This window comes from Sturnus vulgaris, chromosome 28, assembly GCF_052056855.1.
Source record: "Sturnus vulgaris isolate bStuVul1 chromosome 28, bStuVul1.hap1, whole genome shotgun sequence".
NCBI lineage: Eukaryota > Metazoa > Chordata > Aves > Passeriformes > Sturnidae > Sturnus > Sturnus vulgaris.
Window position 1 is genome coordinate 5000652 of NC_142270.1, and position 24343 is coordinate 5024994.

The 24343-nt window shown below is 58.4% G+C and overlaps 1 protein-coding gene across 2 annotated transcripts in view; it reads left to right on the plus strand.

Moving 5' to 3' along the window:
* The window catches only part of PEBP4 (phosphatidylethanolamine binding protein 4), a 75046-nt gene extending 57423 nt beyond the window's left edge, over positions 1-17623 (plus strand). For both annotated transcript variants that reach the window (XM_088179843.1, XM_088179842.1), the window contains exons 6-8: positions 10234-10279; positions 11250-11366; positions 17210-17623. In XM_088179843.1, coding sequence (XP_088035969.1) covers positions 10234-10279; positions 11250-11366; positions 17210-17301 — 255 coding nt within the window. In that variant the 3' untranslated portion in view covers positions 17302-17623. The remainder of the gene's footprint in view (positions 1-10233; positions 10280-11249; positions 11367-17209) is intronic.
* The last annotated feature ends 6720 nt before the right edge of the window (positions 17624-24343 follow it).

The window sequence follows — 24343 nt, forward strand, 5'->3', positions numbered from 1 at the left end:
ATACCCTGAGGTGGAAGGGACCCACAAGGATCAAGGGTGACGATCCCAGTGGGCTAAAAAAATCTGAATTACACATTCCAAATACACACGGAAGCATCTGCTGTGATCTCCACCTTGTCCAACCCACTCATAAATTAATTTCGGGGTCTTGAGCACCACCGGCCGCCACCTCACCTGGGTCCTGCCAGGTCCTGCGCCAGGTCCTGGCAGCTGAAGGGTTACTCAGCCCCATCTGCTCAGCTCCCCATTTCACAAGGGCGGGTTTGGAGTTTTACTACAAGTTTCAGACAATGAAGGTGTGTCTGCGCTCCGAGCCTCGTTTGCCCGTTGTGTAGGCGTCGGGTTCAGCGCCGTCTTGTCAACACTTGAATATGTTGAGCATCACTCACGGGGCATTCTGTAAGAAACCTATTAAGTTAATTACCGAGGCTGTGTGTGAGAGAGAGAGAGAGAGAGAGAGAGAGAGCGTGTGTGCTGCTCCTGTAAAAAATTTGGCTTTCTTCGCTGCAAGACACTTGTGATGCAAGCCCCGGGCTCTCGGTGTGATGACATCTCGTCTGCTGCTGTAACTGAGCCGGGGCTCGGGCGAGCTGCCTGAGAGGGAGGGGGGGGTCAAGGGGGGGACCCCAACTCGTCCTGCTTTGGGGACAACCCCCCCCGAACACGGGGACCTGCTGCAGTGTCCCCCGGTACAGCCCCGGAGGGGAATTGGGAAGTAAATCCTAAATCTGTGGGGTCTGAGCTCAGCGTGGGGGGAGTTTGAGCATCTCTGTGGGGAAGAGCAGCTCCTGATTACTTTTTTTTTTTTTCCACGTTTCTTTTTACATTTCTTTTCGTGTTTCTTTTTATGTTTCTGCTCCATCCAAATTCCTGGGAAAACGCAGTTTCACAGGATCACGGAGTGGTTTGGGTTGAAAGGGAACTTAAAATTCATCTCATTCCACCATCCCAGCGTGTTCCAAACCCCATCCAACCCGGCCTTGGACACTTCCAAGGATGGGGCAGCCACAGCTCCTCTGGGAGACCCCTAGGTTTGGGAAGAGGGCTGGGAAAAGACCCCTTGGTCTTTATATTTGCACCACCGCCACCCTCAAGTGTCCCAAAATTATCAGGGGCTGTTTTGGGGTGCTGGGAGGTCCAAGCGTGGTTTGGGAAGGGGATGGAGCAAAGAGAGGCTCCACGGAGTGGGGGGACACCCCTTGTGTGTTTCCTCTCCCTGCGCCCCACCAGCCTCTCCAGAGCCCAGTGGGGAAGGAGCTGTGGCTCTCCTGGAAGGGAGCAGGGATTTTGGAGCGATGTTGGAACTCCGTGAGGAGCAGCACGTGCTTCCCCAGCCCTGCCATCCCTTCCCAGTTTTTCCCCCCACATCCCTTCCCAGCCAGGCTGGAAGGGGGCCGCCTAAAATTAAAAATAAAAAAATAAAAAAATAAAAATAATTTTTCCCCTCTCCGGAGCCCGAGCCAGGGCAGGGAGCGGGGCGAGCTGCCCGGCTCCCGAGGTGGGGTTTTTGGGGTTTTTTTTTGGGAATCACAGCACAAACAGCCCCCGGCGCTTGCACGCGCCCCAGGTAGGGCGGCTCAGCCCCCTCCTTGCAGCATCCCACGGGAGCCGGGATCCGGTGGACTTTTATGGAAGAAAGGGAAGTCCATGGCACCGCCGGAGCGGCTTTTGGCAGGCGAGCAGCAGCAGCAGCGCTGCCTTTAACCCCTCGTCCTCCTCCTCCTCCTCCTGCTGCTGCTGCGGTTGTGTTTTTTGGGGAGGGGTCAGCAGCTTCTCTGCGGCTCTGCCAAGAACCTGCGGGCCGTGGGATGCTCATCAGCCAAAAAAAAAAATCCATTTAAAAAGGTGAATTTGGCTGCTTCTCATTACCCAAAGCGTTCCTGAGCATCCCGAGCACCCCTTCCCCGAGCAAAGCCCCAGGCGGGAGGGAAAAGTGAGGAAAAACTTCTCGCTGCTCCGGAGAGTTTCCGGTTGGAATTTCTCCCGTCCCAAGGGCAGCTCTGGACTCTCCCTCCGAGCGCTGCCAATTCCAGCCGTCAGGAAGCGGCGTGGGGGAGATTTTGGGGGGAGCGGCGAGGCCGAGCCCGGATGCGCTGGCGGGGGCCGGGACAGCGCCGTCCCCTCCCGGCCGGGGCTGTCGTCATCGGGGGGGCGAGAGGGAGAATTTTTGGCCAGCGGAAGGAAGAAAAGAAATAACAACAAAAGAAAGAAAGAGAAAAAAAAAAAAAAAAAAAAAGAACAGAGGAATAAATGAGCCCCCCCAAGCCCATCAGATTAGGGAAGCCGAAATAGCCAAATTGGCCCAGAGCGGGAGCAGGACTGGCACGCGCGGGCTTTGATCCGCCCCCGCGCCCGGGAAGGTGCCTGGGACGGGGATCAGACACCCCAGGGAGGAGGAATTTGCAGGGGAGGATTTCTCGGCGTGTGCGAGCACCCCCGGGCCCCCCCCCGGCAGCCCCTCCGGGCCGGCTGTGGGGGGGGATTTGGTGTCCCTGTGGGATGTGGGGGAGGGATGGGCTCAGAGTCCCACCCCAAATCCCACCGGGATCTGTTGGGGGTCGTGGCTGGGTGCGAGCCCCAAAATCACCGCGGAAAGTGCAGGGAGGGGATTCTTCCCCCTCTGCCCCGCTCTGGGGACACCCCACCTGCAGCTCGGGGTCCCCAACATCACAAGGACATGGAGCTGCTGGGATGAGCCTGGAGGGGAACACGGAGCTGCTCCGAGGGCTGGAGCCCCTCTGGAGCTGGGAGAGCTCGGGGTAAAAGAGGAGAAAGCTCCAGAGAGAGCCCAGAGCCCCTGCCTGAGCCTAGGGGGGATCCAGGAGAGCTGGAGAGGGACAAGGGATGGAGGAACAGCACACAGGGAATGGCTTCCCACTGCCAGAGGGCAGGGCTGGATGGGATATTGGGAAGGAATTCTTGGATGTGAGGGTGGGGAGGGGGTGGGACGGAATTCCCAGAGGAGCTGTGGCTGCCCCTGGATCCCTGGAAGTGCCCAAGGCGAGGTTGGAGCACCCTGGGACAGTGGGAGGTGTCCCTGCCATGGCAGGGGTGGCACTGGATGGGTTTGAATCCCTTCCCACCCAACCCATTCCATGATTCCAGCCTGGCTGTGCCTCACGGAGGGATGTGTGGTTCACATGGGAGGACTCGAGGCCCAGGTGCCCCACGGCCGTGGCTGTGGCTGGGGACCACAGCCTGGATGGTGGCAGCACTGGGAATGTTCCCAACCACCAAAGGAAATGATCCCGGTCCCCAAAGGTGACACAGCAGCAGAGCCGCCCTGGGGACACATCCCAAGGGAAGGTTCCAGTGCAGGCTCCGCTCTCTTCCACACAGAATTCAGGCTACAGGCCTTTAAATGACTGAATTAGGCAAAATTTGGTGTTTCTCCAAGAATCCTCCGGAAATCTGCTGCTGGAAAAGCAAACTCATCTTAAAGCTACACGCACACAAGGCAAGCAAGTTTTCCACTCCCAAGGACTGGGATGGAAAAGACCTTTCCAGTCCTACCCAGCCTTTTTTTCTGGCCAGGTCAAGCTTGTTCCTCCCACTGCAATCTCGGGGGCTTTGTGGAAACCTCTCGTAGTTCACCTTTCTTGAGAGCTTTTGTTGCATTTTGGGGATGTCCCATCAGAACTGGGGGTGATGGGGAGCCCTGAGGGATCCATGGGGTGGATGAAGGGAGACCCTGGTGGCGCTCCTGGGAAGGACTGGGCTGGTGACAAATCCCAGGGCAGGCGTGGTCTGGGAAAATGGGTGTGGCAAGTGGCATTGGAGTGATGGCACCGTCACAGCGAGGGGCACCAAGTGGCCTGAGCCATCCTCATCCCCTCCTCCTCATCCTCCTGCAGATCCAGCACCACTTCCCACCCCAGCAGAGCAGAATCCCACCGAGGGATGCTCCAGGGAGGTCTTGGCCTCATCCTGAGCAGGACGAATCCCACCCCAGCCCTCCCTTGGCCGGGCTAGCCCAGGGCTAGTGGGTCAGGGTGATTCATCCAGCAGAGCGGGAGCTCGCCCGGGATTGCGACACCGTGGGGCTGTTCAAGGCAGCCGGGCCGAGCTCCCGAACACACCCCTGGGGTTGCTATCAACATCCCTGTTGTTCTTAGCGATCCCATCCATCATTTACCACCCCGGATTTACAGCAGGGCCCAGGGGCCGGGACCGGGGTGTGACCGCACAGGAAGCGATTGTGGCGCTCCCCAAAAGGGGCTTTGGGGTGCAGGCACCCCCCGAGTGCCCAGGGTGCAGAGCAGGGCAGGCAGGGAGTGCACAGCCCTGTCCTGGTGCAACCATCATTTTACCAACTTTCATTCAACCATCATCTGTCCAACCATCATTTATCCAATTCTCACTTTATTCAACCATCATTCGTCCAACCATCATTTTATCCCACTTTCACTTTATTCAACCATCGTTTTTTCAACCTTCACTTCATTCAACTTTCACTTTATGAATCTTGCTCCACTTTCTTGCTTCAACAACCCCCTGGTGCTTCCCTGCCGGGGGGTGAAGAGGGAAGGGATAGCAGGGAAACTCCTCCGTGAAGTTTCTTGGCAAAGCCACCGGCCCCGACTCCCAAACCCAGCGCTCCAACCCACGCCAGGAGTGTCCTGGCAAAGCCACATCTCCCCTGCCCTCCCACGGCAGCTCGGCTGCACTTTTGGGAAGGGATCCCAGCATCCCATTCCCCCCTCCCCAACCAGCTGCCTCCTCAATCCCGCAGGTGTTCTATTAAAAAAAAAAAAAAAAAAAACAACAAAAAACCAACAAAATCTCTCTCCTTTTTTCAACACAAATGTTTTGTCTGAGGTTTCAAAACCCTCCCGGTGTCATCACAGCCTCCGCCCCGCTGGCTCGGACCCCTCACCTACATCCTGCAGGGGAGGTGCAGATGGGCAGGGATGCGTCTCTCACCCTCTTTGCAGGATTTGGGGAGATCCTGGCGCTGGGAATGCCATCCTTGGACTGCCAGGAGGGAGCCAGCAGCCCGGGAAGGTCCCTGCCAGGGATGGTTCGGGTTATGGAGTGCAGGGTTTTATTTCTAGATTTAAAAAAAAAGAAAAAAAAAAAAACAACCTTGCAAAGAGCCAGGCACGGAGGTGATTTATGTTTATTTTGCTGAGTTAATAACCCGTGGCACGTCCTCCCCTGCGGCGTTAGGGTGGATCAGACAAAGCTGCATTTAAATTACAACCGTGCCCGATATTTATTTTTTAATATATTTTTATGGTCGCCTTCCCCACTTATCGTGAGCTAGAAAAATATCCAGGCTGTGCCAAGAGCTACCTAAAGATCCTAAAGGCTGGAGGGGTAAATCCTTGGAGTCCAGACCCTGGAAAAGTGGGAGAAGCTCTTCAGATCCGTGTTGGAGCAGTGACAACCCTGGGCCTGCTCCAGCCTGAGCTCCCAAGGGTGACAAGGGGACCCCTCCTGCTCCCTGGGGACCCTCAGCAAATCTTCCCAGGAGTTTTGTTGAGAATTTTCTGGGATGAGAGTGTGCAGTCAGTGTTGGTCAGTGCCTGCTGGGATGGGGTGTCCTGGCACGATTTTGGGCTTAAAATCACCCAAAATCATCAATTTTGTTGCTTGTGCCTGTGCCAGTCCCCGGACAGACAAATCCATCAGCTGTGAGATCCCAACCCAGTCAGGTTAAGCTTTCCTGGAGTCCTGAATCTGCCTTGTAAAGAAGTTCCCTGCAGAAGGAAAAACCTTTTCCACTCTTTTTTTTTGCCTGGATGTGGCTCAGACTGACGGGGAACAAGTCAAATACCACCCGGACTGGAGAAATCCCATGAATATAAAATGTAATCAATTAAAATAATGGGCTCTGGGTAAGAGGGTTGGCAGCTGGAGAGGATTCCACTTATCCCACCCTCCTTGGGGACCACAGGGCTGGACTGGACATCCCTGGAGCCTGAGAGAGGAGCAGGAGGCTCTGGAGAGAGAGAATTCATTCCTGTTTTTTACACACGTGGGAAAAGCAAAGTGTCTGGGCAGCGAGGATCCGGGTGGGAAGTTTGGATGGACACGTGGGGTGCCGGGTTTTTTGGTTTTTTTTTTTTTTTTGGAGCAGGGAAATTCTGGGAATCATTCCTGCCTCAGGCCCGGGATGGCCTGGCCACGTCTCCAGCTGTGCCCGGAGAGTGAAACCGGCTGGGAGCACAAAGAGCACAAAGAGACGGCCCTGAGTCATCCCAGCATCCAGGAACTGGGGCTGCGGGGAAGCACCAGAGCAGGAGGCTCGGGACAAGCGCTGGGGTTGGGAAAGCTGGGCTGGCTCCAGCAGGAAGGGGAGGTTTCCCTGGATTTGGGGTGTGATGGGATCCAACCTCTGTGGGGTCACATCCCTGTGTCAAGTCATTCCCTGCCCTGGGAATGCTGTCAAAGCAACTTTGGAGCAATAGAGCAGCCAGGAGAGGCCATTCCCAAGGAATCCTTTCCCATCCTGGCTGCAGGTGACTCTCCCACCCCGGTTCTTCCATGAAAATATTTCTGTGTTTTTCCATATTTTTCTTTTCCCCCTCTTTCTCCCAATTTCTTTCCACGACAATCCAGCGGCACAGCGACGCTGGGATAATGGGATGTGACATTTCCCATCACAAAAGGACTCGCAGGGTCGGGGCTGACAGGCTCCTTCGGGCACCAAATTCCAGCTCGGCGGTGACGGGAAAAGCAAGGCTGGGCTGGAGAGGGGTCGGGGAGGCGTGGGCGAGCCGGGGCAGTTTGGGAGCATCCCGTGGCCCAGATGCAGCAGCAGGATCCCGCTGGAAGCTGTGCAAACAGGCGGCTGAGCTGGGAAATGCCGGAGTTTGGGAGTGCTGGGGACTGGCCGGGCCCTGCCCTGCTCCCTCCTGGCCTCCCTGCGAGCCGGGATAATCGGAGGGAGAGTTTCTCTTGGATCGGCTGCTTGCTCACATGCTTTTTGTTGGAAAGCAGGACGAGGCTGGATGTTTCTGGGAGCTGGGGGAGGAGTGGTCCTCCCCACTGCTGCTGGTTTTGGTGGGGAGGGAGGAGGAAACCCCAAAACCTTCACCTTCCTCTGCAAGGACGCGGTGGAACAGATCCAGATCCACCTGCAATTAGCATCTCATCCTTTCCTTCCCCGTTCCAGCCTCGCAGGGAAGCTGGGTTGCCATCCCAGCGGCTCTGCCCTTCCCGGGATGCCAATTCCTCCATCCTGACCTCATTCCAAGGATGGCAGGAATTGAGGAGAGCAAATCCGAGCTTTGAAGCCGCTCGGCCCCGTCACACTCCTGCTCGTGAGGAGCAGCGCAGGGGGAGCCCTGGGTGTTTGGGATCAACCTGGCCTTCGGATAATTAATTAATTTTTGATTAATGCCGGGTCCGCCCCTCGGCTGCTTCCCATGGGATGCAGCCCCCGCACCTGGCTGAGCCCCCCCCGGTGTGCCGGGGTCCCCGGGGCCGGCTTGGGACGCGCTCCCAGCCAGGCAGGAGCAGCCCAGCCCTGCTCGGCTGCACTTCCCTGGGTCCCATCCGTCATCTGTTTGTGCTGGTGCCCTGCCAGCGATTGTGCCGATTCCCACACCCACTTTCCATAACCCTCCGTCCTCGCCCGGGCGAATCGCTGGCGAGAGCTCGCCACCCATCCCTTTCCCCTCCTCTCCGATGGGATCAGACACGCTCTGGAGAGGGGGAAGAAAGCGAAGGGGGTGAAAAGAAAACAACAAAAAAAAAAAGATCAAGAGGAAAACACAACGTGACTCACCGCCTTTAATTTATTTGTGTTTATTTATTTATTCCCTCCTCCCCCCCCCCCACCCTCGGCTGCGACGTGCAGCTTCCAGGGAGCCTCGCTCCGTGTCCGGGGCACCAGGAATGAGAGGGATAAAATTCCCCATTCCCTTGGCAAAGGAAAAAAAATCGCGGAGAGGAGTTCCTGGCGCTCGAGCTGTGCGGCACAGATTTTTCAGGCTGCCCAGGTCTCTGCACGAGCATCCCGTGCCCCGCCAGCTCTCGACACCACCCGGCACAGACCGGAGGGTGGGAATATCTAATTCCACCTCCTACACCGTGTCCTCGGCGGGGGAAAGAGAGAAAGAGGAGATAAAAGGCTGGGAAGCTCAAATGGTGTCATTAGGAACTATTAATGCTCTCATAAAAGGGCATTAATAAACGCGGCAGCTCATCAGTGTCCATTAGCTCGGCTCGTGGCAGGGATCTTTGGGAGCTGCCGGAGTGTGATGCTCCCCTCGCCCTCACCGGCGTGTCAGCAAAGGGGAAAGGGGCTGGAGGGGGGTGTTATTCCTCCTACAAGCCATTCCCCGAGCAAAAAACAAGGAGAAAATGTCACAGGGCGTCACAGCCCACCTCTCCAATCCCTCCCGCATCCCGGCAGCCGTGCCCAGAGCTTGCTCCTTGCTCCCAGGATGGCTGTTTACTATTACAGGAAAAAAAAAAAAAAAAAAAAAAAAAAAAAGGCAGGGTTTGGAGCGCTCATCCCGACTTTCTCCCTCCCGCCCTCTTCCTGTTCTCGCCTCTTAAAAAGAAGCTTTATCCTTTGACTCTCCCATGCCCGGGGCTAGCGAGGAACCCGCAGCATCTCGGGGCGAGCACGCAGCCCACATCAGCGGGCAGGGAAGCAGGGAGGAGGCTCGGCCTGTCCCGATAAGCCCCTGGCAAAGCCAGGAATAGCAGCGCGGTCCCCGCACGGGAGCGTTCCTGCCAGGAGCGGAGACAAACCCGCAGTCCCTGCCTTTGAAGAGCCGGGGCTGGCAACCGGCCCCGGCAGCGCGGCGAGCTCGGGATGAGCTCGGGATGCGCCCGGGATGCGCCGGCAGCTTCCCCCTCCCTCCCCGCCGCCGCTCAGCGGCACATCTGGGGGAGCAGGCACAGCTGGAGGGCTCGGGCACATGTGCACATCTGGGCGGAGGAGGCGCGAGCCCCGTGCGGCTGGGCGGGCGGCGCACATCTGGATGGCTGCGGGGTTCGCACATCTGGATGGGCGCGGGGTTCGCACATCTGGATGGGCGCTGCCGAGCGTCTGCGCGCATCTGGATGGGCGCGGGGCTCGCACATCTGGGCAGGGCCACAGCAGCCCCACCAGCACCCGTGTGTCCCCCTCCAGCACCCTCGGGTGCTTCTCCCCTCACACCCTGAGCCGTGCCTTCCCCTCCCGCCGTGACCCCAGGCACCCAAACCTGCCCAAATCGTCACTCATCACCTCCCCGTCACCGCGATATTGCGGCTGCGGCTGCCAAGGTGGCGAGCCAGCGTCGGGGAGCCGAGAGCCAGGGACGTGAGCGGGCTCTTGGCTCCCCCGGTGACCTTCGGTGTGCCAGGGGCAGCTGGCAGGAGGGGACGCTGTCACTGGCCGTGACTCGGTGCGGAGCAGGTTCCTGTGGAGGGAAAGGGAAGCTTTGATCGCGGGGGAGCCGAGGCACCGAGCCCTGCTCCCCACGTGCACTTTTGCTGGGAGTTATCTGAGGCATCTTTTTTTTTTTTTTTGGGATAATAACTCCCAGGGCAGGTTAGGACGGAGGAGCCCTGGCAGCAGAGCGTGTGTGGGCAGGACTGGAATAACGGGTGCTGTAGGAGAGGATTTACGAGCGCTGGGAGGTTGGGAATGGCCGGGAATAGCACAGCAGGACAGGGGTGAGGTGGGATGTGCGGGGCCGGGGTGTGGATGCAGCTCCTGTTGTTGTGCCTTTGTCCCCAAAGGATGCTCGGTGTCCCAGGAAAGCATCCCAGGATGGGGATGGGGATCCAAGCCCCCTGTGGGACTTGCTCTGCAAGCAGGAGTTTCTGTCGGGAGCAAAGCCAAAGCTTTGCCATGGGAATGCTGCTGGAAATCACCACAATCCCACCTGGAACGGGCCAGCTCTCCCAAATATCGGTGTGCCCAGCGGCACCGAGGCTTTTAATGGAATTATTGTGGCTTTCCCGGTGTGCCACAGCCTGGATCTCCAGAACATTCACAGTCTCCGTGTGCAGGTGACAGCAGTGTCACCTGTGTGCCAGGGCACTGTGGCTTGAGCCACTAAATCCCAAATAGCCAAAGAAAAACCCTGGCATGCTCCTTCCCACCCACCCCCGAGGAGCGGCTCCCAAGTGATCTTTACAAGGAAAACACACAAAATGTTGGGAAATGAATCCCTGGGGAGTCGTGGGCACAGCTGGGGGTTGGGGCAGGAGGGACCCATCCCCTCACGTGTTTCTCCCGAGGGTCCCAGTTCCACCTCACCTCCCTCTTTTTTGTCCTTTCAGGGCTCGGATCTGAGGGTTGGGAAGATCAAAGGGAAGGTCCTGACAAGTGAGTGCAGACCCCAAATTGAGAGATGGGGTCTCAGCCAGCTGGGACGAGGGGTGGTACTGCTGGCTGGCTGGGGGGGGGCACACCAGGACACGAGGGAGACACAAGGGGGGGACACGAGGAGCTCCCCAGGGCACAGCTGGGCGCTGTCTGAAATAGAAGCCACTTTTTCTCTTATTTCTTCTAGAGGCAAAAGTGGTTTAAAAACTCCCTAGCGGTTGGAAAGGCTCCAAACCAGAGCAAAATAAAAAAAAAGAGGGGGGAGGGATAAAACCCAAAAGAAAAACACAAGATAAAAGTGGGTGAATCCCAACAACTCCTGTGATGTTGCAGGAACAAAGACTTTCATTTCAAAACGGGCCAGACGTGGCTTGGGGAGGTCACACCCCAGGGGAGAGGGGCTGGGGACTCACCTGGCTGCAGGTGAGCAGTTTCAGCCTCTTGTCCCTCGGTGTCACATCCTCCTGCCCCTGATGGAGAGCGAGGGGATCCCATGGATGTCCCTTTCCCAGGGACAACCATCCCTCTCTGTCCTCAGCAGCTGGACACGCCCTGAGCCAGCTGCAGGCCCCACATCTGGGCAGCTGTGCACTGACCTCCCCCAAGCCTGGAGCACAGCGTGGACCCCAAGACCCGGCCGGGGCAGCCCAGGGGGTGCAGGCCATGCCCTGGTGGGGGGCTGGGGGGGGGTCTCGGGTTTGTCCCCTGCCCAAGGAGGGTGCAGACACCGGAGGGAGGATGGAGGACAGGTCAGGGTGATCCCGATGTGGTGAGGAGCTGTTTTGGTGACCACTCTGCCCGTGGAGCACCTGAACTGGTGCGTGGTGAGGGGTCCCAGTGCAGGGAGCTGGGAGCTGATCCCGGTCTGGAGGAGGGTGATGGAGAACAGGTTCCGGTGGGAATTTTGGCTCAGAGGGACGCTCAGGTTCCGGTGGGAATTTTGGCTCAGCCCTTCTCTTCTCCATCTCAGGTTACGGGCGGCCCAAACCCCCGCGCTACAGCGGCTACCACCGCTACCAGTTCCGCTTGTACCTGCAGCCGGAACACGAAACCATCGCCCTGAGCGAGGAGGAGAGGGATTCGCTGGGTAAGGACCCTCCGTGCCCTCCATCCCAGCCCCGAGGGGCTTTTCCAGGGCTGTGGATTACGCCGAGTGCTCGGGCAGGCTGGGGATGCTCGCTGGGTGCAAAGGGATCCCTACAGGGGACGTGGGTGAGGTGTTAAATCCTTGCCAGGCAGCAGAAAACCCTTGGAAAACGTCTGGTAACGGCCTGGCTAGCGGGATCGGAAGCAGGGAGAGATGTGGGCTGTGAAATTCAGCCCTTGCTGGCACATCCCCCCCAGCCCGAGCCGCGGGAGTTGCATCACCGGCACCTCGGAGCAGGCGGATAAGGATCAGCCGTGGAGAAGGTTTAGCAAGGGATTGCTCAAACCGGGCTGACACAACCGCCCGCCAACTCCCAGCTGCCCAACTCCTCCCAAAAAAATCTTTCAGGGAAGGGATGGAGCAGCCGAGACCCCCGAGATGCTCAGGGGACCCTTCGTGCTGCTCCATCCTGGGAGCCCGGGGTGGGCAGGGGTCCATCCTGCCCGATGCCAAGCCCGGGCTCCTCCCTGCCCTGCCTGGAACTCGGGGCTCTGTGCTTCACGTGGCCTCCACAAGGGAAATTTCAAAACTTTCCCAGCTGGGACCACATGAGCAGGGCTCGACGGGCAGGTCAGGTCGGTGTGTCTGGGCTGCGCTGCCTGACTCACCCAGTGCCTGGTGACCCACAGAGCACGGCCCGGAGTGGGGGGCTGGCTCCGGGGGGGGGGGGGGGGGGGGGGGGGCTCTGGGACAGCCCCTGACCCTCCCCCGGCACGGAGCCGTGGTGCTGATCCCATGGACAGAGCGGGATTCGGCTGCCACGAGTGTCCCTGCGGGTTCTCCCTGCCCTCGGCTTTGTTTTCTGGCTCATTAGCTGCGCTGCTTAATGACACCGCTGATGTCACCCCCCTGGCAGCGGAGCCGGCCCCTCATTCCTGCTCGCAGAGGGGGGCTCCGTGTTATCCCCACATTTCCACCTCAGCATCTGCGAAGGGACGCAGAGACACCCACCAAGGAGATTTTTCCAGATAAATCCTGTTATTAGCAGGGAATGCAGCTCCGGAAGCCCAAATTCCACCCGCTGGGGAAGGTCCCCAAGGCGAGGGGTGGCCGGGCATTCCCCTCCTGGCGCTGCCTCCATCCCATCTGTGTTTCCCAGCCCTTCCTTCGCTCCCTGGGAAAGACCCAGAGGATATTTTTCCACAACATCCGATTCCTGAGCATCGTTGGTCAGGCGGCTGCGGGGGTCCGGCAGGGGCTCGTGTTTAAGGAGTTTGGTTGAAGGTTATTTTTAACCATTTCACTGCTGCATCACATCCTTGGCCTGGCCAAGGGGATGCTGCTGGATTGAGACACCCACAGCCCACATCATCTTTATTCCCAGGGAATGAGCCCTAAAAGCAGCCGAAGAATGAGATTTCGGTGTCTCGAGGGTTTTAAATAAATCCATCCCCAAGGCAGTGGGATGAAGGCTGATGGATCTGCTGGTGCCTCCAGCCCTGTGGTGAGAAGGCAGCGCACGGGGGAGAGGAGCAGACACCTTCGGCAGGAGGTGGGAACAAGGAGGGGGTGACCCCAATCCCAAAGGGTCACGGATGAGAGCCCAGCCCGGGCTCTGCCTTGCTCCTCTCCTGCAGCAGAAGCGATGCAGGCACTCCCGGCAATGCCGCAGGCACAGTTCACATCCTTGCTCAGAATTCCCCATCTTATTTGGCCTCAAATGAGCCCCTTCCTGCTGTTTTTACTCTGTCCTACATCTGGTGACAGAGACATCTCCGTCTCACCAAGGATGGGGACACCCATCATCGCCAACCCTGGACAGGGACATGTCGTGGCCGGGCTCCGGGAGTGGCACTGGCCCATCCAAACCTCCAGCGCTGCATCCCCGTGCCGGGCATCCCCCTCCTCTGGCAGCTCGTCCCCTGGCAGAGCTGAGCCCCACCAGAGCGTTTCTGCTGCCAGAAAAGCTCCCTCCTGGCACGGGCTGTGTATTTTGGAGGCCAGGCCAGGCAAGGTCCCGGACCAAGGTCCCCGAGCCGGGGGAGGTGACAGTGCCAGGCGGGATGGCAGGAGCTCGGCCGGAGCCTCCAGAAGAGGGCACTAAACCAGGACCTGCCCGCGTCGCCTGTCCCTGCTCCTGGAAAAGGGAATTTAAAACGAGAGGGGCAACGGCGAGCGTGGAAAAGAAATCCCTGATTCTTCTCCCTCCTTGCCTGGCTGTGCAAAGCCAGCAGCTCCGAGGGAGCGGGGACATTTCCACGGTGCCCACCCTGCCCTGGAGATGTCCCGGCTGGGATGGCACTGACGGGCACAGGTCGGGTGCTGGAAGGGCTGCAGGACCTGGACACGTCCCTCTGTCACTCGTGGCAATGTGGAAATCAGTTGTTTATGGCCGAGGTGTTTCTCCAGGGCGGCTCTTGAGCAAAAATCTTGTTTCATCAGGAAAAAAAAAAAAAAAAAACCACCCTGATCCTTCCCCATGAGGGTTTCTGATCTATCCCGGCACCAGCCGGCTCTGTGTGACCTCGGGCAATTAACTCAGAGCCTCAACTTCTCTGGAGTCTGATTCACTTCAGTTTTTGGCCGTGCCACTGAATTTTCATCGTCCCTGCTCAGGAACGAAGGTGGGGACATTTGGGGTGTCCCCACGGCTCTTCCTGCCACTCGCCCCACTTCCCTCGCAGCCAGGAGCGTTACAAGCCGTGGTTGTGTTTTGGGGAGATGCGAGATAATAATTTGTGGTCTGTGAAATGTCACAGCCACCGTGGCATCCCGAGGCGGCAGCGCTCGCCACAGGCTCTCGATCCACGGGAAATTCCTCAGCCGGGGGAATTCAGGCACTCACCAGACCTCGGCTGTGGTGATGGGGAATTAAAGCTCCCCCACAGCTCATCGAGGGGGATCTTTAATTAGCATAAAATATTGAGGCTTAATTGCACCTGAGTTCATCCCTCTGCTTCCACCTTTTCCCATCAGCTCTGGCATTTCCAAAGCCCCTCCTGCCCTGGAAAGATGTTTTACAATCGGGAATGGATTTTTTTTAATTTTTTTTTCCTCCCAGAAATTTTATCTCCGGGAAAGCAACAAGTCCTTTGTGGAGCAGGGGCAGGGATGAGCCTGTGGCTCCATCCCTCTCCAGCTCCAGCTCCGGAGCTCATTGACTCATGAGCCGACCTTGTGCGCCTCCAACCCGATCCACCCAGCTGGAAAATCGGGTTGGACTGGGCCCCGGCGGGGAGGGAAAGGCTGCGGCTGGGACGGGAGGAGGCGAAGAGCTGCGGGGAGAGCACGGTGCCGGCCCGAGTCCCCGGGTGTCACTTCATGGTGACCAAAGCAGCTGGCGGCCTCCCGCCCACCTCCGCTGGGACATCATTAATCTTGGCAGAGAAGCATCAGGGCTCCCATCAGGAGAACATTGCCGCTGATGAGGCTGATAAATTACAGCCGGGGGGCCGGGGGAGGAGGGGGACCGGCGTTTGGGGGGCGGGCAGGAGACAAGAGCAGCGCTGGGAAAGCTGTGGGATCGGAGGGAGCTGCCCGAGCCCGGTGGGTGCCTCGTGCCTCAGTTTCCCCACGCCGGGTGCTCCGGGCTCAGGCGGCCGCGCACGTGTGGGTGTCAGCGGGCACTCCTCTTCCTCCGGCGGCTGAGCAGATAAGGGCCAAGTGGGATGATTTAATCCTTTGGGAAATGAGCTTGAAAGCGGACCAAGCCACGGATGAAACGCCGTATTGTTGTGGCAGGGAGAGAGGGGACAGTGACACGGCGACCTCGGCTCCCCGGCTGGCCCCCTGCTCCTTTGCCGGCTCCGTGATCCCAGTGACTCACAGTGCCCAGCCGGGGTGGCTCGGGATGGCTGGCACAGGGACTTGGTGACGCCGGGATGGGACACGCGCTCTGGGGATGCACCCGAGGGGTCGGGTTTGGTGTAGGGGTACCCGGCACCCCAACTGTGGCACCCCCCGGGTGTATCCCCCCCTTTGCCACACCCGCAGGGCTTTCCCTACCCCGACAGGGGCCGGGCACAGCCGGTGCCAGGGCAGGTAGGAAAGTAGGTCAGGAAAAAACCCCGGCCCCACGAGCGGGGCGAGGGCCGGGGCCGGCGGCTGCAGCCCCGCAGAGGCTCTGCCTCCCCCGGCTCCTTTCATCCCAACATCAGTGACAGCTCCGGCACCCCTGGGAGTCGGGGGTGCCGCGTCTCGCTCTCACCCCGCTCCCGCGTGGCCCGGCTGCTCTCCCGTGGGCTTTTCCGAGCGCTTTGAAACCCTCCGGATGAAAGGCACCCGGAGAAAGCTGCGGGCGCAGCGGGAGCGGCCCCCCCCCGAGGCTCCTTCCCCCGGTGCCACCTTCAGCGGGACCCCCCAGCACGGCGGGGGTTGGGCTGTGACCCCGAAGTGAGGAGCTGCCCTCCCTGCCAAGGTGGCATTTGGGGATGGAGGCGCTCGTGGCTCTGGGTCCCGGCTGGGGTGACCCCGGGGCAGGACGTGGGGACTGTCCTTGCTCTCATCCTGGTTTGGGTGCTCGGAGGGTGGCAGGAGACACCTGGGACGCTCCAGCAGCAGCCTGGTGCATTGCAACACCTCATCCCAGCCGGAATGTGGGATGCAGGATCCCCCCTGAGGATCCCGTGAGCTCCAGGATCCCCCCTGAGCATCCCGTGAGCTCCAGGGTCCCCCCTGAGCATCCTGCGAGCTCCAGGGTCCCCCCTGAGCATCCCGTGAGCTCCAGGGTCCCCCCTGAGCATCCTGCGAGCTCCGGGATCCTCCCTGAGCATCCTGCGAGCTCCTTCCCGGGCCCTGGAGCATCCAGGAGGTCACAGTGTGCGGTGCCGTCACCACGAGAATCTCCAGAGCTTTTTTTGGAGCTCAGAGCCCGAGGTGGGGAGCAGGTGGGAGCTCCACTGAGCTCCCCGAGCCATCACCACCCCACGCAGGTGATGCAGCAGCTCGGGTTTTGCTCAGCACTTTTGCAAGAGGAAAGGGGACGCTGTGCTCGGGTCGGGGCTGAGATGTGACAGCAGATAAAGGCTGCCAGGCTGCCGCGTGACATTCAAGAGAAGCCAGGAAGAGGAGAGGACAAGTTTCAGATAAACAACGGGCCCCTTTCCCCGGTGGCCCACAAGGAGGGGTAGCGTGAGCTGTTTGGGTGCCAGGGAAAGCCCCTCCGGGCAGAGCAGGATGCGCTGGAGCCGCCAGCCAGACCCAGGCTCGGTGCCCGGCCCTTGCCAGGCACAGGGGGATTTCTGCCCTGCAGGGGCCGGGTATGAGGGAATCCCTCCTGCCCTTCGCCCTCGAGAGGGTTTCCCTGCCACCTACATGGGAAAAACCACAGCTGGATGCAGCACGAGCTGTCCCCAGAAGAAACCACAGCTGGATCCAGAACAAGCTGTCCCCAGAAGAAACCACAGCTGGATCCAGAACAAGCTGCTCCCCAGACTGAACCACAGCTGGACCCAGCACAAGCTGCTCCCCAGACCTGCGGGGATCCTGGGGTCAGGGCAGGCAGCCCTGAGGGAGGAGGGTCAGGAATGAGGAACCCTCGAGGCTCCAGAGCCCAGTGAATGCCAGTGAGGGGGACAAGGATCTCCTGTGACATCCCCAGGGGCATTTCCAGCCAGGCCACCCCCGGGGTGGGCTCGTAGGAAGTTTTTCTCCAAAGGTCAGGGGGCAGGAGAGGATTCAGCCCCAGGTACCCCGGGGTGCTCAGAGCTGGGGTCCCCGTGAGTCCCCGCTGTCCCCGAGGCCTCCTGGGGTGTGCAGGAAGTGGTTTGGGGCAGAGCAGCAGCTGCACATGGCTGCTCCCCTCTCCAGCCCTGCTCTCACCCCCTTTTTTTCTCTCTCCCCAGGCTCCTGGGACTTGAACGACTTCGTGGAGGATTTTAATCTGGGCAACCCTGTGGCCTCCACCCAGTTCCTCACCAAAAACTACAAGGATTAACTCCGGCCATCCCTTCCTTGTCCTGCTCATCTCCACACCACAGAGCCACCTCTGCCCGGAGCAGAGGGGGCTCCAGGACCCACGGAGGATGAACCCACCCTGCTCCCAGCCCAGAGCCACAGCTCCAACCCCAACCCCAAACCCCTCCCTTCCCAAAGCCTCTCCTTCCCTCTGGGGAACATGCCAAGAGGTATCCCAGGAATTCTGGCATCCCCCCTTCTCCTCCCTTCAATCCCTTTTCTCACCTGACCCCCTGCATGTCCCCCTGGCACTCTGGGGGCTTTGATGCCTGCAGCGTCTCGAATAAAATCTGGATGGAGCACACGGGGCTCCGTGGTGGCAGCGAGCGTGGGGCGATGGCAGTGCCAGGTGAACCCGGCATTTTGGGGTCTGCAAGGGATGAGCAGACCCCTGTGGGTGATGGGAGCGGGGGGTGGCCAGCCAGAGCCTCGTTTAGGTGACCCCAAGGAGGGGACAGGGACAGTGATGCCTGCCCAGGGGTCCCTTGGTGGCACCGCGTGGGAACCGGGCACGGAACCGAGCCCTGCCCTGCCTTTGCCCTCAGCCCGTTCCTCTTGGAAAGCAAAACCAAGATTAAAGGCATAAATCAGCAGAGCTCTGCCTACTGGCCACTTAGCTGGACCTCCCCTTTAATTAGCTCCTTTATTAGGCTTTCATCTCAGACTCAGGTTTCTCCGAGGCTCAGATTCACCCGCCTGCAGGGTCCTCCCTGAAGCACATCCCAGTGTCTGTGACAAAGCCACCTCTGTCCTGCCCATGGCCAGGAATTGAGATTCCCCTTGGAACAAACCATGGGCAGCGGGAGCCCAGGACAGTTTGCAGGTGGGGGAAACTGAGGCACGAGGGAATGACTCGCTCAGGGCTGCACAGGGAGGCCTGGGATCCTTCAGGGGGGTTGTGATGCTTTGGTTGCTGCATCTCGGCTCTGCATCAGTGCCTGGGTGTGGAACAGAACAACCTGATCCCGAAAAAAGGTCTCTGTGTCATCCTGCTGGTCACCCTCCCTGGGTCCCTGGCAGTGAGAGCAGATTTCAGTCCTGCCTTGGGGGTTAAACGTGGATTTCAATCCTGCCTGGGGGGTTAAAGGTGGATTTTAGTCCTGCTTTGAGGGCTTGAACATGGATTTCAGTCCTTCGCTGGGGGGTTAAACGTGGATTTCAGTCCTTCAGTGGGAGGTTAAATGTAGATTTCAGTCCTGCCTAGAGGGTTAAATGTGGATTTCAGTCCTGCACTGGGGGGTTAAATTTGGCAGGGACTTTCCCTGCAGGAAGTGTCTCTTTGCCTTGGAGGGGCTGAATCACACCAGGGTCCCGCGGGGCTCTGTCCCCTCCCTCCAGGATGGATCAGAGTACCCAAGGGGGCTGCAGGAGCAGGATCCAGGCTTGTCCTGGCCACACAACGCTGGGTGAAGCTGCAGGAACTGCTGGGAAGCAAAGCAGCAAAAAAAGGAAGCTGGGTAACACCACAACCCAGGGAGAAAAACACGAACCCTGCTGCCACTGGCACTAAGATTAGCAGCAGAGGAAATGACACTGAGATGTCATGGAAGTCTGCTAAAGTTGGATTTCTCCTTCTCTTTTTCTATCCCTGCCCTCGGAGCAGGGTGTAATTGGCCGGGCAGGTTGGAGAGAGGCTGGGGTGTAAATGAGAGGTCACGGCTCTGCTGACATCCCACAGCCAAACTCCAGCGTCCTCCCCCCTCTGCCCTCGGCTCCTCGTGGCCGGGGGGGTATTTTTGGTGGAGAAAGGGAAAACGGATGTTTGTCCTTCTAGGAAATTATCACCCGGGTTTAATTTGGGATGAGAGGAGTCGAACTGAGCTGGGATTGGGATCACTGGGAGGGCCCAGAGTGATCCACTGCCCTGTGGGACTGGGATGGGAAATGAAAATGGGAATGGGGACAGAGATGGAGAACGGGGGTGAGGAGACAAATGGGGGTGGAGATGGAAATGGAGGTGGGGATGGGGATGGGATGGAGAACAAGGATGGGAGTGAGGATGGAGAGGGAGAGGGGAGTGGAGATGAGGATGGGGATGGGATGGAGATGGAGGGACATGAATGGAGATGAAGATGGGGGTGGGGATGGGATGGGGAATGGAAATGGGAACGGATGGGCTGAGGATGGATATTCAGAGTGGGAATGAGGAGACAGATGGGGAATGGAAATGGGGATGAGATGGAGAATGAGGATGGGGATGAAGGTGGGGATGCAGATGCAGATGGAGATGGGGACAGGGATGATGCAGGTCAGGAACCTGGCTGCAATATCCCTGTGGTGGATGATCCCTGCCAGCACACAGCACCAGGCACCCGTGGCCTTGTGGGGACACTTGGGCCCACTCAGGGCTGCAAAAGCAGCACCCCCAGCCAGCCTTGCACCACAAACTCTCACTGGGATGCAAGCAAGGCCTCCACGGCGTGGAAAATATTAATTGTGGTTTTCTGGTTCACTTTTTGATTATTTAGAAAGAGCAAAGGAAAAAACTCACAAGGAGGAAGCCGTGTAGTCACTTCGTGCTGGTCCCACCCCCTTTATCTCTCCTTCCATTCGCTCACCATCGGCGCGAGAGAGAAAAGAGAAGCTGAGCCTCTCAGCTGCCTAAATGTAGAAAGTTTTGCTTCTAAATCAGTTTGTGATGGAAAGGAAACACGTCACGTCCCTGGGGAAGTGGCTGGTTTTGAGCAGCCACAACCCCAGCGCCGAGTGCTGCAATGGAACAGCCCAACACTGAAATAGCTCCACGCTCTGTTATTGTCACCCAGAGAAGTTTTTTTTTGCTGTCTACGGGTGTCATTTTTAGCCTCCAGAGGAAGTTTTATTTGTATTTGTTACCTCGACTTTCCACTGTCGTGGCTTTGTGACTTTTTCATGTGAAGGGCTAGGAGAAAACAGAGTGGGGTGAGCTCAGGTGTGGGGTCGGGGGGTGTAAGGTGGGACTACAGCACCAGTGGCACATCCCAGCAATTCCAGCCTGGATTCACCAACTGCATTCCCAGGCCACGAGTCCATGGAAACACAGAGTCCCAGGGATTTTGGGGGGCTGTGAGCTCAGCTGAGCCCAGGCATGGCTGTGGGATGGACACAGCTCCCCTTTGCTCTCCCAGGATGGGGCTCTGAGCCGGGTTTGGGCAGTTCCAGCCCCCTTCCCAAAACAAACCCACCCACTCCATGGGATGACTGAGGGAGAGGAGGACTTGGGAGTTTAAAAATTAACAATGAACTCGTGAAAATTGAGTGCTCTTGGTGAGCAACAGCATCGCCCAGCAGCACATGGGGGGGTGTTCCTTCCCAAAACTGGGCTGGAGTCCAGGAGAAGCTCGTGCTAAACACGAGCTCTAAGCCAACAGGATAACAATTACCTGGTTTTAATAATCATTGAAATAATTAATGGGAGAAAGTCTCAGCCCCAGCCTCAAGGGGGGCAGCCCTGGCTCACCCCAGGAAAATGCAGATTTAAGGCTGGGGATATTAAGGAGCGGGGACTGGGGGACACCCCTGACACCCCCAAAGCCTCGGTGGCACCTGGGGATGGCACAGGGACAACTCAGCTGCCAGGAGCTCTTCGTGCCAGGCAGCAGCTCCCCCTCAGCAGGGGACTTGCTCAAGAAGGGATTAACAGGATCAGCTGATGATGATCTAAGCGCATAACTATATCAACCTGCGAATTAATTACTGATATCTCACACCTCGGAGCTCCTCTATCTGCAGATCTCTGCACTCCTCAAGCGTTCCCTGAGCTAAGCCTGGCTGCTCCCCCCCGGGAAATAGGTCAGGAGGGATAATCCCCAAATCCCCACGTGCTGCTGGGGACGAGCAGCGCTGCCCATTTTTGGGAGCCGACGTGGGAGAATCCCCCGGCCAGCTGAACATCAGCAGCCCCACGAGATGCTGAGCACCCGGCTCTCCACGTCAGCCACAGGGTGGGCGATGCTGGGATGATCCAGTGAGGAGCTCCCAGCATCATCCCCGTGCTGGGGACACACAAACCCCTCGATTTGGGGGTCCCCTCGGATGGGGATGGGGATGGGGATAGGGGTGGGAGCCTGCATTGGAGCTGCTGCTCAGCTTTGCTGCTCCAGGAGCCGGCAGCCGGGCGGGCCCTGGGAGAGGCAGCTGGGCCGTGGCAGGAATTTAGGGCTCCTGAAGTAATAGGGAAGGCAAGCAAGGTGAGGACAGGGACGTGTCCCCACCTCTGTGCCCGTGCCAGCACCCAGGGGGGACTGGTGTGCAGCAAGGGACACGCAGGCTGGTCCTGCAGTGATGGTTTCATTAATTAGCAATAATTAATTATTATTTGGCCTTCAAATATAACACCAGAGGAGATTTGTGGGGCTGCGTGGGGGCCCAGGGCCCTGTTAGATCTGGTTTTATTTTGGGGTCCTGGACCTCCATCCTGCCCAAAGGGGCTGGATTATTCAGCCATGCTCTGGCAGCATCCTGGGATGCAAATTCCAGCAGTTCCTGAGGGAAAGCAGCAGCTCAGCTGTGCCCAGAGACGCTGCCAGGCATCCCGGGATGAGCATTCAAGGGATGCTCCGTGGGGAGAAACTCAGCCCAGGTTTTGTTTCCTCTTTCAGCTGCTCCCTGAGTCGGTTTGAGCTGGGTTTGTCCGCAGCAGTGGGAAGCTCCCAGCCTCTCCCACTCCTCCAGGAGCCACGAGCACCTTCAGATGTGGTTTGCCCCAAAACGCTCCTCGGCAGAACAAAAAAAAAAAAAACAAAAAACTAAAAAAAAAACAAAAAAAAAAAAAAACCAAAAAAAAAAAAAAAAAAAAAAAAAAAAAAAAAAAAAAAAAAAAAGACAAACCTAAAGCGTTTTTGATAGGGTGGTCCCAGCCCCGCAGCTTTGCTCCTGCCGTGCCCGGGTGCCTGGCACTGCCCTGTTTATCCCAGCTGGCTGTGGGATGAGGCGGATGCCTGCCGGGTTTTGCATCCCAAGGTGTGGTGGAAGGAGCCGCACGGCTCTGCCAGCCGCCCCTGCTGCTCCCCGGCCAGCACGGACGGACTCGCCCCGCGGTCCCAGCGCTGCCTGTCCTCACTTGTCGGCAGCTCTCGCTTCCCATTCCCTGCCCGCAGCCCCGCGGGTCCTCAGCCAACCTCACATTTCCTCATTGCTAGGAAATGGCGAATTCCCCCCCGGGCTGGTTTCAATGGCTCACGGATCCCTCGCCTTTGGCCTCTCCCCAGTTTCTCCTGCTCTGGTTGTAGCGCAGCCCTCGGGAGCAGCGCTTTTTCCCAGGCACGCAGCCTTTGGAATTCTCTGTCTGGGAGGACATCCCGGCCCTCACACCACGCTGGATTCACCCCTCGGTGCTGACACAGCACCGAGCCCTTTTTCCCTTGGATGCAGCAGATTTGGGGGGTCCTGACGTCCTCTGCTCCTCTCACGTCTCCAGAGCGTTGTGTCATGGCACAGCTCTGGGGGCTGCAATTCCAGCATCCAGTTCCTCTTCTGTTTCTTGGTTTCACGTAAAAAAACGCCTTTGTGGTCCCTCTCTGCAAATCCCTCCTGGGGTCACTCCAGGGCTCCTGCCTGGGGCCACCACGCCGAGGTTGCTGCTTGTCCCATAAAACCACCCTTGGGTTTGCAGCCTGCTCTGTGCCTGATTCCTGATTCCTGGCTGCAATCCCATCCTTCCCACCGGTGCTGCTCTCTCGGGACCACTTTCACTCTGGGCCTACTCTGTAGTTTCCCTGCTAATCAGCTGTCTCCTTATCTCCAGGTCACACTGCTGCCAGCTGCCACTGCTATTGTTCCCCAGCTGGATAATAACAGGAAAGGCTTGGAAAGCCAGACCTGAGTCTGAGATCTGAGATGGCCCAGAGGGTCCCAGCTCCCCCGGAGCACTCAGCAGCCCCTTGCTGGCACAACCTGGAGTCACCCACGAACCCCTGGGAGCAGCAGGAGTTGTGGGGTTGGAGTCACAAATGCCTGGGAGCAGCGGGAGTTGTGGGTTTGAGAACAGTGAGAGTTGTGGGGTTGGGGTCACCCATGAACCCCTAGGAGCAGCAGGAGTTGTGGGGTTGGGATCACTCATGAATCCCTAGGAGAAGCAGGAATTGCGGGGCTGGGAGCAGCAGAAGTTGTGGGATGCTCTTTGGGGTGAGCCTCCCCCCACAGCACCCCAAACACTCCTGCAGGTGCATCCCTGGCCTCCAGCCATCTCCCAGGGCTGTTCCCTACAGGAACCAAGCCCGGCCACCCAGAACCCATTTCCCAGGATCAGCAAGATGTTTGGAGCTCTGCTCCAAAGGGTTTTTCCTCCTCATCCCAAGCTTTTCATCCTGCTGCCGCACAGGGTGAGGCAGGGCTGATCTCTGCCTTGCCAAAGGGGGAAACTGAGGCAGGAAAGGGCTTCCCACAGCCACCCACAACGCTCCCATGGCTCCCCCCACCAGCCACCCTGGAGTTTGGCTTATGGGGATCCATTCTTTGGGATCTACCCAGGGCAGCAAGTTCTGCCTGTGGGTCCCCTCCTCCCCTGCAGGAAGAAGGAGACGCCAATTTCCTTTTCCATGAGGGAGATGCCATCTCCTTTTCCATGAAGGAGATGCCATCTCCTTTTCCATGAGAGAAATGCCCATCTCCTTTTCCATGAGGGAAATGCCCATCTCCTTTTCCATGCATATTTCAGTGAGAGTGTTTCCAAATATTTCCGGAGGAGGAGGGTGTGGAGTTCTCACAGGCAAATCAGGAAAACCAAGGTGAGGCAGGAGACGGCGATGGGAAGGACACAGGCCGGGAGGGTGTTGGTCTGGGATCAGGAAGGCTGCCCTGCAGTTTCTCCTGGCTGAAATTCCCTCAGCCAGAGTTTGGCCTGAAATGAGGATTTCCCACGGCCGACAGCAAGAAAGAAAGTCTCTCCTCCCCCAGAAATTACAGATTACCCTGAATCCCAACCCTGCCAGTGCTGAGCACCTTTCGTGCCAGGCCATGGGATGCTCAGAGAATAAACTGCTGCTGGTACAGCCACATCTGGGCAGCTGTTGTTTGCCAGAAGGGAAACGACACTCCTGAAG